The 17,491-nt window shown below is 38.0% G+C and overlaps 2 protein-coding genes and 1 non-coding gene across 5 annotated transcripts; 2 read left to right on the forward strand and 1 right to left on the reverse strand.

Moving 5' to 3' along the window:
• Positions 1 to 7,438: 7,438 nt before the first annotated feature.
• On the reverse strand, positions 7,439 to 7,510 carry TRNAQ-CUG (transfer RNA glutamine (anticodon CUG)). The gene has a single exon. It is a non-coding gene; the product is annotated as a tRNA-Gln (tRNA).
• Positions 7,511 to 7,567: 57 nt separating this feature from the next.
• On the forward strand, positions 7,568 to 10,814 carry LOC103329542 (Pentatricopeptide repeat (PPR-like) superfamily protein). Of its 2 annotated transcripts, XR_016126333.1 has the most exons (3): positions 7,568 to 9,555; positions 9,658 to 9,851; positions 10,360 to 10,814. XR_016126333.1 is itself a non-coding variant. In XM_089050987.1 (2 exons), exons 1-2 carry the CDS (start codon positions 7,628 to 7,630, stop codon positions 9,722 to 9,724), a joined length of 1,995 nt encoding a protein of 664 aa, XP_088907113.1. In that variant the 5' UTR covers positions 7,568 to 7,627; the 3' UTR covers positions 9,725 to 9,920. The 2 variants fall into 2 exon arrangements, 1 of the variants encoding a protein (XP_088907113.1); XM_089050987.1 differs by lacking the exon at positions 10,360 to 10,814 and having other exon boundaries at positions 9,658 to 9,920.
• Positions 10,815 to 13,737: 2,923 nt separating this feature from the next.
• DFL2 (Auxin-responsive GH3 family protein) lies at positions 13,738 to 17,346 on the forward strand. 2 transcript variants are annotated; one of them, XM_008232023.3, is made up of 5 exons: positions 13,738 to 13,871; positions 14,046 to 14,395; positions 14,603 to 14,704; positions 14,889 to 15,709; positions 16,379 to 17,346. In XM_008232023.3, exons 2-5 carry the CDS (start codon positions 14,064 to 14,066, stop codon positions 16,915 to 16,917), a joined length of 1,794 nt encoding a protein of 597 aa, XP_008230245.1. In that variant the 5' UTR covers positions 13,738 to 13,871; positions 14,046 to 14,063; the 3' UTR covers positions 16,918 to 17,346. The 2 variants fall into 2 exon arrangements, with proteins under 2 accessions (XP_008230245.1, XP_088906215.1); XM_089050089.1 differs by lacking the exon at positions 13,738 to 13,871 and having other exon boundaries at positions 13,923 to 14,395.
• The last annotated feature ends 145 nt before the right edge of the window (positions 17,347 to 17,491 follow it).

Here is a 17,491-nt window from a genome sequence, read left to right on the forward strand (position 1 = left end):
TTATAGGTATTTATAGGAAAAAAAAATCAGAATTTTTTAGGATTTTTTAGTATTTTTTATTTTTTTTCATAATTTTATTGTCCAAAAATCGCCAGCCGTTGGATTAACATTTGGAATCAAATCGAGAGTGGGGGAGTGCCACGTGGCTTCCACCTGGCGCGTGCGCGCCAACGTTAAAAATTTGAAAACCGCGTGACGACGCCGCCATGGCGTCACCTCCACCGCGTTTTGGACTCGGGCGAAAGTTGCCTTGGGCGGCCCGGGTTAGTGGGTCCCACACCCCCGGGCCTGCATGGTCGAACGAGATTTTGTTTTCCCCCTTCCCTCGGGGGGCTGCATGGCTGGAATGGCTCTAAGTGAACTCAAAAAAATAAGCTCAAAGAAATGCAACACAAAAGGAATAAAGCCACTATAGCCATAAAACTTATACATTAGGCATTCCCAATCATAGTCTCTAAATGAGGCTGTAAAAATAGTGGATATAGCCTCATTTAGAGCTCTGATGAAATATTTTAGATTTTAAAGGTATCTTTTCCACAATAGTGTTGAGAGTATTTATCCTACATTGAAAAGTTAAGGGATTTAGCCTGGGTTTATAAGGAGTTGGGTTACTCCTCCCATTGCCAATTGGTTTCGGGGTGGAACCTCAACTTTCTTCATGGTATCAGAGCAAGGCTTCACATGTTGAGCCCAACGACTACACATGCTCCCAACGTCACCCAATATGTGTTGTTCACGTGTTGGGGGGAGGTGGTTCGCCCCTCCTCCCCTCCCCTCCTCTTCCTCCTTATTCCTCCTTGAATCACACTTCTCTCCTTCTCGCCCTTTTTCCATTCTTGTGGGATGAAGACCATGGGCATGATTTCCTCTATCACCACCATCTTTACCCTGCAGATCCTGCTCCATATCTACTCAAAATCCATGGCTCATATGGATTCCTTCACCTCCCCTTTGATCTAGCCTCATCCTTGGTTTGTAGCTGCAAATTTTAAACACGTTTTGGCGTGTATTTATTGGAAGGTGTGTAGAGCTCTAGTTTAGGTGCTTGCACCACCTCCTTCTAGGTTCTTGGTTCTTTTCCTCCTGGCTGAGGAATGGGTTTTCTCATTCTTTTTTTGTTCGCTGCTGTCTTGGATGTATTGGTTGGGTTAATTATGGATCTATTAGTGAATCTCGGGTGGGGCTATGTTTTGAGGGATGTTTGGCTTGGTTTGCTAACCTACAGGTGTTCGGTTCTTCATGGTGGTGATTGGTGGTTTGTCCATTTACAGTTGTGGAGTTTCTATTTGCTAGTGGTGGCGGCTTGGTGTTTCTCTTTGGTTGTGGCGGCTAGATTTCCTGTGTTTTATTTTTTTTATTTTATGTATTTTATGTTTAATGTGGGCTTTATGCTGAATGTGGGTGTGATGCCTCTTTGTGGGCTATATGCCTTTATGTGGGCTAAATGCCTTTTTGTTGACTTTTGACATTTTAGATTTTGGCTCGGGAACATGATCTTCATATTATACTGTACTGGTTTTAGCTAGATTTGTTTATGTTTGTTTTTTGGCCGATGCTTTTGCCCAACTTTGTTTGTACTGTTCTCCGCTCTTTTTGGAGTTTGCAATAAATTGCAATTCAACCAGAGAAAAATTAAAAAAATAAAAATAAAAAAAAAAAAAAAACCAAAAACAAGAAACATAGCCCCATTAATGGAAAGGCTCTCTATCTACCTAGATGCCCGAGGGGGCCAAGACAAGCTTGCCGGGCAACATATATGAATTTCGCAACCTGCTTACACAGTTATTCTAATAGCTTCTTGACCACCACACAACGTGCAACGTAATTTTATGGCCCAAAACTGGTATTGTTGAGAGGCAGACCAGACACATTCAAGACATTGATGTTTCGCATTATGACATGGATTTTATTTATTATTATTGATATTATACCATAGAAAACTTGTGGTCCATTCATATCATAACATGTACATAGAGGTTTGATCACACTCAATTTTCTATGACATTTAGTGAATTAGAATTATATATATATATATATATATATTCTAAATGTGTGTACTAGATTTTTTGTGGCCAAAATAAAAGCTATACGGGAACCAAACATCATATATGTCTAGTAGGACCAGAATATATGTGTATTTTCTGAAGGATTGGCATTTGCAGATTTCGGCAATCTAGCTAGCTATATAGGTTAACTATATAAACGTAACATTTTTCTTTTTCTTTTTCTTTTTTGAGGATTTTTTCTTATTAAGAGTGGCGATAACATACTAAATTCACACACACTACATGAATGCTATGACTCGAACCCAAAATCTTTCTTAAAAAAGAAAATTTACACCAAATTATTACACTACGTATACTAATAGATTCTTTGCAAGCAACCTTTGACCACCATATCGTACAAAGCATAAATTCTCATTCTAATTTGTCTTTTTTGACCTCCAATGTACCGTCCCAAGTGCGGTCCACGTGCATTATGATTAATGTGTACTTCACGTATCATACAGCCACCTAATGCAAATCAAACAACATCCAATTACAACTGGAATATAGGAAACGATGATTTTGAAAGTTTTCTTCGTTCGAGATAACTTTATGATCTTCCATTATTGGCATTGCATGGTAGATTATATGATGGGCCGCAAACAACATATGCATCATCAGGGCTGGTCTTGAATTTTGGGTGGTCTTAGGCGATAAACTAAATGAGGCCCCTTCTCTTAGTATACAATTGCCAAAAAAAACAACAAATAAAATGATTTTATGTAGCGCGTGAATAAAAAAGGTAGTATGCATTATAATAGGACATATCTCCGTAAAAAAAAAAATTCATATTAGATATTTAATATCATGAAGGAAACTACAAATTTACAAACCAACATTCCAGCAACTAATAATGGGAACATGTCCCTGAAATTGGTAATTTGTATTCTCAAAAGATGCATTAAAACTAAGTATTTGTTCAAAATACTAAACCTTTTCCCTTAAGATTGGCTTCTTGTTTCAGGCTTCATCACATGACTTTACGTGCAAAATCCTCTTTGCGGTTTGCAAAAAGAATCATACAACATAAGAAAAGTAACAAATGGTAGCACAAATGGACAAAGAAACAAATATAAGTAACAACATACATATTTTTGAAGACCTAAAACTGAAAACAAAGAAAGTAAATCATCATTTCTTCCATATTATTTTCATTTTCACTGAGATCACCAACCCCTTCATTAAGTAAATCATCAGCTGAATCTTCAATTGATGAACTAGTTTTAAAAAACTTATCAAGAGCTCCTTTTTTGAGTTTGAATCATTTTTTCTATTTTTCTCTTTTTATTTCTTTTTGCACTTCCAGATTCATGTTTCCTAACCATTTTTCTAGTGCAACTCTTAAGTCTAGAAAGTGAAAAAAAGACAACAATGAACAAAACAAACACATCAAACACAACCAGCACAACAAACACAACCAATAAACTAAAGTGTTACCAAAAAATTAAAATTAAAATTAAGCAGCATGCATATCTGAGACTGAGCTCATGCATGATATAAGCATATGCATATGATCTAAAATGTACGACGTGTAGATGACTTACATATTAATCGTTTCAATAAAGTCAATGGTGCTTTATTTCAATCTAAATTAGTTTTCTCTGAATACAACAAATCCATAAGAACAATTAATCTTATTTGTGTGAAGCTTTTACGTTCTGAATTGTACACTTCCAAAATGGTCCATCCATCATTATGACCTCTACAACCACAAGTCGTGCTTTGTTTGGTTTGCCAAGACCCATGCATGCGTAGACTTGGAATACCAGATTTGGAGTTATGCTCGCGGCGGCTGTAACAGCAAACAAAAATGCATGATCAATTAGCTCCTAGTCTATTGAAAGTTTAAGCTTCTCTTCTAGAAATAGGTCAAACCCTTATTTATTTTTATTTTATTTTTGTCAGAAACAAGTTTCATTTTATATAGAAATTCAGAGCCAGTACATCAAAGTGAACTCAAAAAAATGAGCTCAAAGAAATGCAACGCAAAAGGAATAAAGCCACTATAGCCATAAAACTTATTAGGGCATTCTCAATTATAGTCTCTAAATGAGGCTCTAAAAATGGTGGATAGAGCCTCATTTAGAGCTCCGATGAAATATTTTGGACTCTAAAAGCATCTTTTTCATAATGAGGGGCTCTATATTTGGATTTTTATGGTGTAATTTGATTTATGGGAATTTATTTTTATTTTTATTTTTAACATTTTAACAACAAAATAATCAAATTTACACTAGGTTCTGAAACGACAAACACGCATATTATTAAGACTTTGAAAGTAGAAACAAATGTGGTGAATGATATTGGTGGTGTGAAATTTTTCAAAAAAGGAGATGCATTTTATATGGAAAATTGAATTGCTTAAATAATCAAAAAAGAATAAAAGAAAATTGATGTTGGTATATTGAATTTCTTAAAATTGCCATTAGTTTTATTTTCATTTTTTTGTTCAGAACTAAAGTTCATTAGAAACGCACAAAAGGGCACAAAAATACAACATAAAAATTAGAACCAACAAATTGAGCTCAACGTCAAAGCAAAAAGGCCAGAGGCCCAAATGCCCACAACAAGCCTAAAGCTCATAAAGGCATTAAGCCCACCCACATAAGCCCAAACAAAAGGCCAAAATAGCATACAAACCCTAAACAAAACTTAGCCGAGTCGCCGCCGCCAACGCTTGAGACGACACCACTAGGACAAGTTAAGGGGATGGGCTGCCACAACCAAGGGGCACAAAGTGAAAAAAACGTACAACCTACAAATACCCAAAAATTCCACATATTACATAAACACAAACAAGAAAAAAGAAGCCACCACATGAAGCTCAACACCTCCCAAATCAAAACTGATAATGCACCAGAACAAACACAATAACCAAACAAACAACTACATAATAGAAAGAGGTGGTGCAGGCACCTGAGCAAGAGCAAGAGGTTGAACTCTACGAATCTTCTGTATGCAAGAAGACGAGTTTCGACTAGCTGAAACGACCACATGGTGAAGCAGATCAATAATGAAAAGAAAAATTTAGTGGGAAAAGATAGGACCGAGACTAAAGAGAAGAGATTTGAATGGAGTGGGTAGGAAAGATAAAAGGAAAGGGATGGTGGAATGGACAACTGAATACAATGGATGAGAAATATAGGGATAGCTGGGGAATAAAGGAAGTCGGAGGCATAAAGCCTCAAAGTTCAAGTAGAGCTCGAGCAAAACACCCACACACAAAAAGGGCGAAGGGGGCCAATAGATCTTCACAAAGAGATCCACTGGAAACAGGTAGAAGGCAAGAGAAGAACCACTAGAGGAAGGGAAGAGGAAGGGACCTCCTTCCCTCCTCCCCCCCAAGTCGTGCAACGCAGACTTAAATTTTATCTAAGGAGGTAGTTTATGACATTATAGGTTCACTAAGCTAAATGGGCAATCAACCTGGATTGTTATTTGTGCATGCGCTTATGGGCGATTAGAGAAGCCGCCTTTTTCCTTTCATATGGGGCCCACTTAGGCTTAAGGATCTCTATCCATATCCACAGATTTGGAGACCTTTCAGACGGGGCTTCATCATTTAGAGCCCAAAATCAATGCCACTGGAAATGCCTTTTTGGGTCTTGGGCTATATAGTTGAGAACCTCATGGTGGTTGCAAGAATTCTATAGTGAAAGCCTTATACATGGCTCTTAGGTGATGTCATATCTCTAATTAGATCAAATTGGTTTGATCCAATAGTTAAGAGATATGACCTCACCTAAGAGTCATATATAAAGCCTACACTATAGAATGACTCATGGTGGTTGAGTCTCAAAATATAGACCTCATTGGGGATGGCCTTACATACATAAATCCTACTAAAGGCATAAAGCCTACCAAAGGCCAGGTAAATTCAAACCCTAACAGACTAACAACATTGTTGTCAAAGTTGGGAAGCCAAGCACAGCACCATGGCCCAAATGGATGGGGAAAGCTATCACCACACATGAAAATACAACAGCAAAAACACCAAAAAAACACAATACAAAAAAAGTCACAACCCATCAATTCGCCAGCAAAACCAAAAAACCCTTACAAAACATAAGCACAAAAACACAAAAGCAACCACACAATAATCACCAACTCCACCAAAATCGACATCGCCAAAACACCGAATCGAACACTGCAACCAAGGGAAGACACAACCCTCCAGTAACAAGAGAATGAAAGGAGGTGGTCCAAGTACCTGAGCTAGAGCATAATTTAGATTTCTACACATATTCCAAGAGATACGCGAGAAGTCGCGTTTAAGCCTGGTAGCAACGTCCAAAATGGAAGGCCAAATGGAATTGGGGGAGAGAAATTTTGGCTAAGAAAAGGGAAATATGGGATTTTGATAGCGGGAGAAGTGGTAAAGGAAAAGCAGATATTGAGATTTGGATATTTGGGGGAAATAAGGACAATACAGTAAGGGATGGTTTTGTGGAAGATTGAGGAAAGGCATATAACAAGAGGCATCGAGCCTCAGAATTCGAGCAAAGCTAAATCAAAAACCCACAAATGGGGGAGAAGGGGCCACTAACAAACAGCTGTGGACCAAGCAAATAGGGAAAAGCCTACTGAACGCTCACACAATTTGGAGGATAGGGGAGCACGAGCAGTGATCTCCTCCCCTCCCAAAGGACATGCGGCGCTGGGTTTTTTGTTTCTTTTGGTACGACTATAATCCATGATTTTCACTCAATATCGAGCAGTCCTTATTTGATGTCTTATTTATTTATTTTATTTTTGAAGTTTTCACTTATGTATATGTATGCATTTCGAGAGTTAAAGGTCGTTGACTCCTGACTAGGTGTATGTTTCCTTGCTTATCAATGAATTCCTCGTACTATCGAGTTTTGTTGTGTGTAAAATTTGGGATGCATGTTATTCTTGAGAATGTAGTTGAAGATATAGAAGTAAATAATATAAGTATTTAACAGGTTGTATACAATTTGGGAAATGTCATAAAAATTAAAGTAAACTCAACCAAAATTTCAAGAGAAACTTTTCGATTCATAAAATTTACATAGAAGTTAGCCTACCTTATTTTTGAATCATGAGCCCGTACATATTCGCTTTCAAACCAAGGAATAAATTACTAAAACCAACCAAATGAACAAATTGGGCCTTGGGCAACCCTTGTGTTGGAGTGAGGCCAGCAGGATTGTTTTCTTGCAAAACAATATGGTAATTGGGCTTATGCATAGCAGCACATTCACTTCCATCACAGATTGTTTCCATAGGCGTTCTACAATTGCCAAAGTACTACAATTTTATTTCGTCTGTGAGATGAATATATTTTTTTCTTTGGTCTGGAAAAGAAAAAAAAAAGATGGTAATCAAAAAGAAAATAATGTCAGCTTAAAAACATGGAAAAAGAAAAAACGAGGTCCCACCGAGATTTGAACTCGGGTTACTGGATTCAGAGTCCAATGTCCTAACCACTAGACCATGGGACCGTTGTGTCAAAATCATCCAAATTATAAAATATAACCAGTACCTTTTCCAGTCTTCATAAACCATTTCACCATTTTAGCTTCACTCTCGCTGAGCACTCGCAAGCACCCAAAACCCTGATGAGAAGAACCCTACTGAGAGCTCCCTTTTCTTTCTCAGCAACCTATGTTCTTCCTCGGAGGCCTCCCCGTCCGTACATCCATGGTGACTCTTCATCAGAAGCCTCGAGTTTTCATTCCACGTCAAGTTTCAGCTCAAATCCCAGGTGGGTCTTCACCAACTCTCTTCCTCCTCCAGAATGGGTAGAGCCTCTCAATGATGTCTCTGATATAGTATCGAACCCACAAGACTTTGACCCATCTCCATGGGTTGCCCAAATTCTCAATCTTTTAGATGGGTCTCTGAAGATGGAAGCCAATTTAGACTCTTATTGTCACACTTTCTTGATTAAATTGTCTCCCAATTTTGTTGCATATGTGTTAAAGTCTGCTGAGCTTCGTGGAAAGCCCGAAACAGCTTTGCGGTTTTTTGCTTGGGCTGGTAAGCAAAAGAAATATCATCATAAGCTTGAATGCCATGTGTCTTTGATTGACCTTTTATCTTCATCTGGTGATTTGGATCGTATTCGATATGTTCTTGCTGAACTTAAAGAGAAGAACTTTTTGATGAATTCTGCCGCTGCTAATTCTTTGATTAAGAGTTTTGGCTGTCTTGGAATGGTTGATGAGCTGTTGTGGGTTTGGCGTAGAATGAAGGAGAATGGGATTGAGCCTAGTTTGTATACATATAACTTTTTAGTGAATGGATTGGTAAATTCGATGTTTATTGAATCCGCTGAGCGGGTTTTTGAGGTTATGGAAGGTGGGAAAATTGTACCAGACGTTGTGACTTATAATACAATGATTAAAGGGTATTGTAAGGCAGGGAAAACCCAGAAAGCAATGGAGAAGTTCAGAGCTATGGAGGGGAGGAATGTGGAACCTGATAAGATTACTTATGTGACTTTAATACAGGGGTGTTATTCAGAAGGAGATTTTGATTCATGTTTGGGTCTTTACCAAGAAATGGAAGAGAAAGGACTTGAAATTCTGCCTCACGCGTATAGTTTAGTTATCAATGGGCTTTGTAAAGGTGGGAAATGTATGGAAGGATATGCTGTTTTTGAAGATATGATTCAGAAGGGTTGTAAAGCAAATGTGGCAAACTATACAGCTTTGATCGATTCATATGCAAAATGTGGGAGCATTGAAGGGGCAATGAAGCTTTTTGAGAGAATGAAAAATGATGGGCTCAAACCAGATGTGGTAACTTACGGCGTTGTTGTCAATGGATTATGTAAGAGTGGGAGAGTGGAGGAGGCCATGGAGTATTTTCAGTTTTGTGAAGGCAGTGGGATGGCAGTTAATGCCATGCTGTATTCTAGTCTGATCGAGGGCCTTGGAAAAGCTGGTAGGCTTGATGAAGCTGAAAGGCTTTTCGAAAAGATGATTGAGAAGGGATGTCCTCAGGATTCATATTGCTATAATGCCCTTATTGATGCCCTAGCTAAAGGTGGAAAAACTGATGAAGCATTAGCACTCTTTAAGAAAATGGAAGAGGAAGGTTGTGATCAGACAGTTTATACGTACACAATACTCATCAGCGGACTGTTTAAGGAGCACAAAAATGAAGAGGCATTGAAGCTGTGGAATATGATGATCGATCAGGGCATCACACCAACTGCTGCTTCCTTCAGGGCTCTCTCAATTGGGCTTTGTCTCTCAGGAAAGGTAGCCAGAGCTTGCAAGATTTTGGATGAGCTAGCACCAATGGGTGTAATTCCTGAGACAGCTTTTGAAGATATGATCAATGTTTTGTGCAAAGCTGGCCGTTTCAAGGAAGCTTGCAAGTTGGCTGATGGGATTGTGGACAGAGGTAGGGAAATACCGGGACGAATTCGAACTGTTCTAATCAATGCTTTGAGGAAAGCAGGCAATGCAGATTTAGCTATGAAGTTGATGCATAGTAAGATCGGCATTGGGTATGACAGAATGGGTAGCATCAAAAGGCGAGTGAAGTTCCGAATTCTCTTTGACAGTTGAGTCTTAGCAATGCTGTAGTTCTTAGAAATTCTGTTTAGCTAATTCAAAGATGGCCTCTTGTATCGCAGAGTTGATGTTCACAATTCAATCCCTGTATATTACATCATTCAATTTATTGAAGAAACTTTCACATAAACGTTTTGGACCTTAAAAAAGTTGTCAAAGTGTCTATTGGCCCAGCTGGATGGCAGAAGAACCTAATCATTTCGCTTTGGCCACATGGCATGTTGAATGTATATGTGATCTCTGTATCAGTACCCAGGTGTGGCTTTCCTCCTCTATATCAAGAGCAACAAATCATACATGAACTGACATTTTCAAAAATATATAACTAGGTGGAGATATATTAGTCGGAAATCTAAAGAAAACATTCTATTCAATGTCCAAAATAAGCATGTTTTATTATTTATTAAATAGACAGAAAGAGACAATAGATTCATTTTCCAGAATAATAAAATTGCAGAGAAAAGTTTTGACTAAACAGGGAAAGTAAAAAACTTTAGAATCAGCAACTCAACTGAGCAATATTCAATATGTTGACTCTATTTGGTTCCTAATTTTTACATATTCTACGAGTGTGTATGACTAAGCACATTCATCTGTAATGATTTGCCAAATTAGTTTCTTGTTGTGGTAGGCATTCCACCCACCTAGATATCATTAATCGCGTGTACTGCCAGACCTATTTATTGACATTACTGCAAAACTATCATTAGTTTGTACTGCAAGTTGCATATGTGATGAAGTTGTCAGATTTATTGCTCATGCAGGATAAGGCCCATCCCCAAAGAAATAATCAATCTGTGTTCCCCTTTGAATGGCTGTCAAAATCAAAGCTACAGTATGGAATTTTGTAGTTATTTCATTTAGAGAATCTAGGTTGATGCTTTGATGAAGCTGGTATGAGGATGGGTCCCCGACACAGTTAGATGAAATAAGGGTGGAGATGCTTCAGTGTTGGGATAGGACAAAATCATGCACACCCTACTCATATCAACTGCTGTTTTCATCATTTGCAAAGATGCTTGTCTTTCTAAGCCTCTATCTTATGTGATTGTCCATTATTATTACTGTTTGAATAAGGTCCCTCAGTGACTTGATTTTTTGAGAATTCTGGTCATTTGGCTTAAGTCCTCAGTCAAATTTGGTTTTTCTGCTGCTGTCTTGCACCCAATGTTAAGTATAAACTGCTTGCTGAACTTGCAGCATTAGAACTTCGGAGTTTTAGAATGCAGGGGACTCAAATAATTGTTAATTTGTTTGTTGGTTATGAGTTGGCTAGTGTTAGATTTCTTGTGTAGAGTTGAAGTGATATTTCTGGAAATCTGGTCCAGAGTTTTAAATATCCTCTAGTGCTTTCTGAGATCAATTTTGGTCCAGGGTGAGATCAATTTTGGTCCAGGGTTTTCTGGTTGTCTTGAGAGGGATTTCCACATTAATGTCATCATCTGTGATAAGTGTGACTTCATCGGTTTGCCAAAAAAAGCTTATCATGTCTATTGGGAAGATTTTGTTCAGGTTTTTCTTATTTGAGAAGATTTTGTTTCTTCTTCTTCTTCTTCTTCTTTCTTCTATTTTTCCATTTTCTCCACTTTCACTGCAATAGCCAACAGCTTTTATTTGCCACTTAGGTAATAAAAAGTTAGCAAGTACAACTGGAAATCTTTGCTCACACAACACAACAACACTAGCACCCCTTTTTCCCTTGGAACAAAATGAAGTATCAACTCTATGGTAGTGACTTATCTGGACGCTAACAGACAAGAATTAAGGTACCGACTTTTTGCAAATTCAAATTTAAAAGAAATATAAAAAGGAAAAAAAAAATATCAACGATCCAACTGTCGCCTTCTTCGTTACACTACCCTTGTCACATTATTAACGTTGTGTTTCTAATTGTTGATTCTCATACGTAATGACCTTATATTATCAAGATAAGATTTGTTCGTTTTTTAGGCCCCGTTTGGTCGGCAGGTTATGGTACCGCAAAAACTAGTGGTAATTGAAGAACTTCTCTTCTTGTGACATTGGAAAATATCTAGCTTTCGGTTTCCTCCGGGGAGATTATATCAGTCTAAATCTAACAATCTTGAGACCAAAAAATATATATTTGTTTCGGAGTCATGTATTTGTTTCTGCAAGGTGCAACAAAGCTAAACATCATCTGTTAAATCATGAAGAAACTTTACATCAATAGAATTTATCAACTAATCAAAGTTGATTAGTGCCTTTTTAAAATCATTTGGATTTATGGAAAAAACTAGTTTTTGACCCCTAAAATCTTATGTGAAACAGGTGGGAAAATTAGAAACCCCACAAGATCTGGAAAAAGATTTTGGCTTGTAAATGAGTGGCTCCTAAACTTAACACACACATGTTCGATTAATTTCATCAATAACGAAATGTTGATTTTGGCTGGGAAAAACTCTCAAGTAATTGTAATCATTATATCTTTGGACATGGACTTAGATTAGATGAGATTTAAACAGTTGTGAGTAGCTACATCACTGATGGTGAAATGGAGAGAGTGAAGCTACAAATGGTCCTGGCACTGGACGCATTTGGAAGGCAGGGGCCCCAGAGACAAGTAAAGCTTGTCTATGCACAACCACTTGTTAATTATCCAGCCAGGAAAGGATATTACATTAAGTGCCTACAAAATTATAGGACGTGGTGTGGGTCTCTTCTGCAGAATATGCAGTGCACCAATGGTGTGAAATTAACCCGTGAGTTTATGAAGAAAAAAAGAAAAAAAAAAAACCAGTGGGTTTTGGGTGGTAAAGCATTCTTCTCCCTACCCAAAATCTGGGTTTGATTTGATCAGTCTTTGCCAATTTGCACGCAATGAGGGGATAGTTTTTATCTAAGGCTGACTGGTCCGTAGAGATCCACAAGAGTTGGAAAACAAAATCTAACAACTATCTTGATAAAATACCTTGTTCTTTGATAACAAAAAAAATTACAAGTAATTAATTTTTCTTATATAGAAAAGGAGCTAAGAAAGAGACTTGAACTAATTTGATCATGATTCATGAGGGAGTATAAGAATAAATACTCTAAACCACTATAACTATAAATTTGCTTGCAAGAGTTACATCTTGACTTAATAGTTATGAATATAGACTTTTGTGAGCTGTAATAAATAGGGAAATCGTGATTATGTATTTATAAGAAATGCTAAGGTCAGTCGCCACTCAATTGAGCAAGCACGCCATACATACGCGATATATATGCATAATCTGCCAGAAATCATGAAGAATAAGAAAATTTAGGAGCATGAAAATTTCTGGAAATAAGAGGCCAAATATGGCTTCTTGAAGGAAGCTTGGTATCTTCTCGTCAAGCTTCAACCCTTTCTTTAAGTGAGCATAAATAGCAAGCTCAAAATGGCAAGTAGATTTCCTCTTTGTGCATCTCCATCCCAAAGCGCCTTTGCTCTTGGAAAATGATATGATGTGTCTGCATCAGGCAAAACTCCCTCCACTAAACGCCAATCTTTTCTTTCATGGCTCCAAATACTTTCTGGCTACTAGCAAGAAAATGGGAAAGATGATTCTTCAAAAAAAGTGAAAACTAGATAAGCAAAGTACAGAAAATCTGCTTTTGTTACTTATATGAGCTGGAGATTATGAAAGTTTAGTTTGTTCTAGTTCATTACCTTGTATTTCTTTTTTTTGTATAAATCTATGGATCAAGTCTTCAGTCTAACTTTGTTAGGAAGTAATTATCCCATACCAAAATTGTCATGGTAGGTTTGGTGTGTTTACCGAAATTGTCATAGTAGGTTTGGTGTGTTTACCATTTTCTGTCTTTGACTTGATGAAGTGGTGTTCCTCTTATTGCCACATGTGTCTAAAACTTGGGTTCCTAAAAACTAGAATGAGATCATTGTCCACCTAAATTTCTGTACCTTGCCTTAGCAGTAGAAATAGGAAGGTGGGCAGAGGGGTCTTCCACCAAAAATGAGAGACGAGAGTATTTATGTATGAATGAGGCACTACTATATATCATAAAATCCTCTCAATTTTCAAAGGGTGGCTTAGTAATTGGAGGGAAAAATAGAGCATGGTGCTGCTAGGCCAAGCTGTTAAAGCTGATTGGTTTTGGTCCCTTGGCAATCCTTGTCCCCATATCATTTCAAAGAAGAATCTCTCTCTCTCTCTCTCTCTCTCTCTCTCTCTCTCTCTCTCTCCCCTTCAAAAAAGGATGACACTACGTATGTCTTGTGGTCTACAAGGCATCGTACCATTCTAAGAAGAGTGAGGTTGTGCAACATTAGAAGGTTGGTTGAGCTTTTTAATAAACGACAAAGGCTAGCTCAAGATAGATTGCCATAATCCAAGAGAGAGATTTGAATTTTTTGCTGTTTTCTATATAAATCATATATATGCTAGAGAGAAACAAGAGCAGTCAGGACCCCCACTAACAATTGTACCAACTTTATTATTTTCTGCAGCCTCTCAGAATCTCTCCAATGGAACCAGCTGCGTGTACGAATAACCAGAGCAATGGCAACTATGGAGAAGACATCATTGGGTGGTTTGAAGATGTGACTGAGAAAGCTGGTTTGGTTCAAACACAGACACTCAGGAAGATACTTGAGCAAAACTGCAGTGTGGAATATCTCAGGCAATGGTTGGGGGACATCAAAATCCAAGAGGTAGATGGATTTGTATTGGAATCTCTCTACACTTCTCTGGTGCCCCTTGCTTCACATGCAGATTTAGAGCCTTATATTCACAGAATTGCAAATGGGGACGCTGGCCCTATACTCACCCAACAACCTATGACCACTCTCTCCTTAAGGTAGGTTCCTTCATTAGGTTATGTGCTTTACATTATTCCTAGTTTTCGACCAAACTGAGTAAAATATACCTTGTTTGTGCTATCTTATGGCTGCTCGGAACATTTTTGCTGTTGTATTGAGTTCAAAGAAAAAATCCACCATTACCTCTGTTTTTTTCAATTTGGCTTATCTTTCTCACTTTTTTGTTGGGTTTAATGTTCTTCTAGTTCTGGAACCACAGATGGGAGACAGAAGTACGTACCCTTTACCCGCCATAGCGCACAGACCACTCTTCAAATATTTAGGTTGGCTGCAGCTTACAGATCAAGGTTGGCTACTCTACAAATTTTTCATTGTTCTATTTTATGAATAACTATCTGAACTTCTGAATCTTTCATTTAATATATATGAACCTATATCTTACGGCAATATTCCAATCTTTTATCATGAATACTTAGAAATTTCTTTAAGTGGCTCTTTAATTTTACTGAGCTTTCTTCCTCTTGATTGTAGAGTTTATCCAACAAGGGAAGGAGGGAGGATCCTGGAATTCATATACAGCAGCAGACAGTTCAAAACTAAGGGAGGATTAACAGCAGGAACAGCCACAACTCACTACTATGCCAGCCAAGAATTCAAGATCAAACAGGAAAAAACCAAGTCATTCACTTGCAGCCCAGAAGAAGTCATTGCAAGTGGTGACAGCAAACAATCAACATACTGCCATCTCCTTCTTGGCCTCTTCTTCTCTGATCAAGTAGAGTTCATAACCTCCACCTTTGCCTATAGCATTGTGCAGGCCTTCATCACTTTTGAAGAACTCTGGAAAGAGTTGTGCAATGACATCAGAGATGGCACTCTAAGCAAAAGAATCAATCTACCGAAAGTGCGAAAAGCGGTCTTGGATATCATCTCCCCAAACCCGACATTGGCTTCAAAAATCGAAGCTAGTTGCAAGGGCTTGGAAGATTTGGATTGGTTTGGTCTAATTCCTAAGCTCTGGCCAAATGCCAAGTATGTGTATTCTATAATGACAGGATCAATGCAACCATATTTGAAAAAACTCAGACGCTTTGCAGGGGATGTGCCATTAGTTAGTGCAGAATATGGATCAACTGAGAGTTGGATTGGGGTGAATGTGGATCCTTGTTTGCCTCCAGAGGATGTGACTTTTGCTGTGGTACCAACTTTTTCTTACTTTGAGTTCATACCACTCCATAGACATAAGCAAGATTGCAATTTAGCCATTGATGACTTCATAGAAGATAAACCAGTCCCACTATCCCAAGTCAAGGTTGGACAGCAATATGAGATAGTCCTCACTACTTTCACTGGTGAGTTGTCACTCTTGCTTTTCTCTTCTCTTTTTTCTTTTTCTCATGGATATCAATTTTTTAGCAAACATTTCTACATGAAGCATGTAACAGTCCCAAGGGTTCCGTTTTTTGCCGATTCAAGTGATACGTGAGTTGGGTTTAGAACATCGTGAGACAGTTCGGTGTTTGAAGTTAATCTAATTTTACATATTAAACCCAAGTTAAAGTGACTGTTTTTCTTAAGCATTTTAGCATCTTTACTAGGCCAGCTCAACCAGTTGCCCTGACATAAACGACTTTCATCTGTAGAACTTTGAATTGTACATGTCTATGCCCCATCACTATATTTTTCCTACAACAAACCAAGCCTCGATTCAATACAGACACGTGGACTGTTGATTATTTGCAGACCAGCAGCAATCTTGGAAAAATCTGATCATTTTCTCAAACTCATGGCCCACTAGTTACATTTTGGAAAAATTAGGTAGTCAGGATACGTGGATGAAATTAAGACCATAATATCATGGTCTCGAAAAGAGTATGCATAAGGATCTGTGTGATGTGTTGATCAATATTTGAGCTACTGTTGAAGTTAAAACATCACAAAATGAGGGAAATAAAAGCAAAATCTTGCTTTTGTTTTAATTTTAAATTTTAAAATAATGAATGTTTGTATAATGTTTTCAGGACTTTATAGGTACAGGTTAGGGGATGTGGTGGAAGTGGCTGGTTTCCACAATGGGACTCCAAAATTGAACTTTATATGCAGAAGAAAGCTTATATTGACAGTAAACATTGACAAAAACACAGAAAAGGACCTTCAGATAGTGGTAGAGAGAGGGTCTCAATTGCTGAGCAAGTCCAAAGCTGAACTGGTTGACTTTACAAGCCATGCTGATCTGCTAACTCAACCAGGCCACTACATCATATATTGGGAGATCAAAGGCGAAGTTGAAGAGAGGGTTCTTGGTGAATGCTGTAGAGAGATGGATGCATCATTTGTGGATCATGGCTATGTGGTCTCAAGGAGAAGCAATTCAATTGGGCCTCTGGAGCTGCGCATTGTGGAGAAAGGAACTTTCAAGAAAATTTTGGAACATTTCATAGTAAATGGTTCTGCTTTGAGCCAATTTAAGACCCCTAGGTGCACCAGCAACAAGGTGATCCTCAGTATTCTCAATCTATGCACAGTTAAAAGGGTTTACAGCACTGCATATGCTCATTAGCAACATAAGTTGCATATGGCGGGTTAATTTCTTCCGAATTAGAGAGATCACATGTCAAAACCAAGACTTGCAGCTGCGCGCTATCAAATGTCGGACAGTTACAGAATAAGGCTTTGTTACATTGTTTCTCCTGCTTATATATCATGTCCTTGCCATTCCCTCATGCGTGGTGAATGCTCTAAACGGAGAACGAGAGAAAGAATTTAAGATAAAATGGCATTGGCTGTGGCAACCCCATTTACATCCAAGGGATTGAAGGACTTGTTTCTGATAGAAATCTAAAAATTTAAGCATCCATCAGTCTTGTTTTTTTAAGTAAGATAAATGAGGACTGGCCTGGCCAGATCAGTTTTACTGTCCATCAATGATTAAGCTTTTCAATAAAAGACCTGTGCAGTTGAAAAATTCATCAACATTGGAAGAGCAAAACTCAGTTCAGGCTTCTCACATCCGCAGATTCTAGCAGCGTCTACATCTAGAGAATTGCAGTTCAATGAAGAGACGAATAGCTAATTTCAACTTTGTAAGAACCATAACCCGAGGTGGTTTGACGATTTCTTTTCCTACAAGCAAT

The sequence above is a fragment of the Prunus mume genome, linkage group LG4, assembly GCF_029339155.1.
Source record: "Prunus mume cultivar Tortuosa linkage group LG4, ASM2933915v1, whole genome shotgun sequence".
NCBI classification, from domain to species: domain Eukaryota; kingdom Viridiplantae; phylum Streptophyta; class Magnoliopsida; order Rosales; family Rosaceae; genus Prunus; species Prunus mume.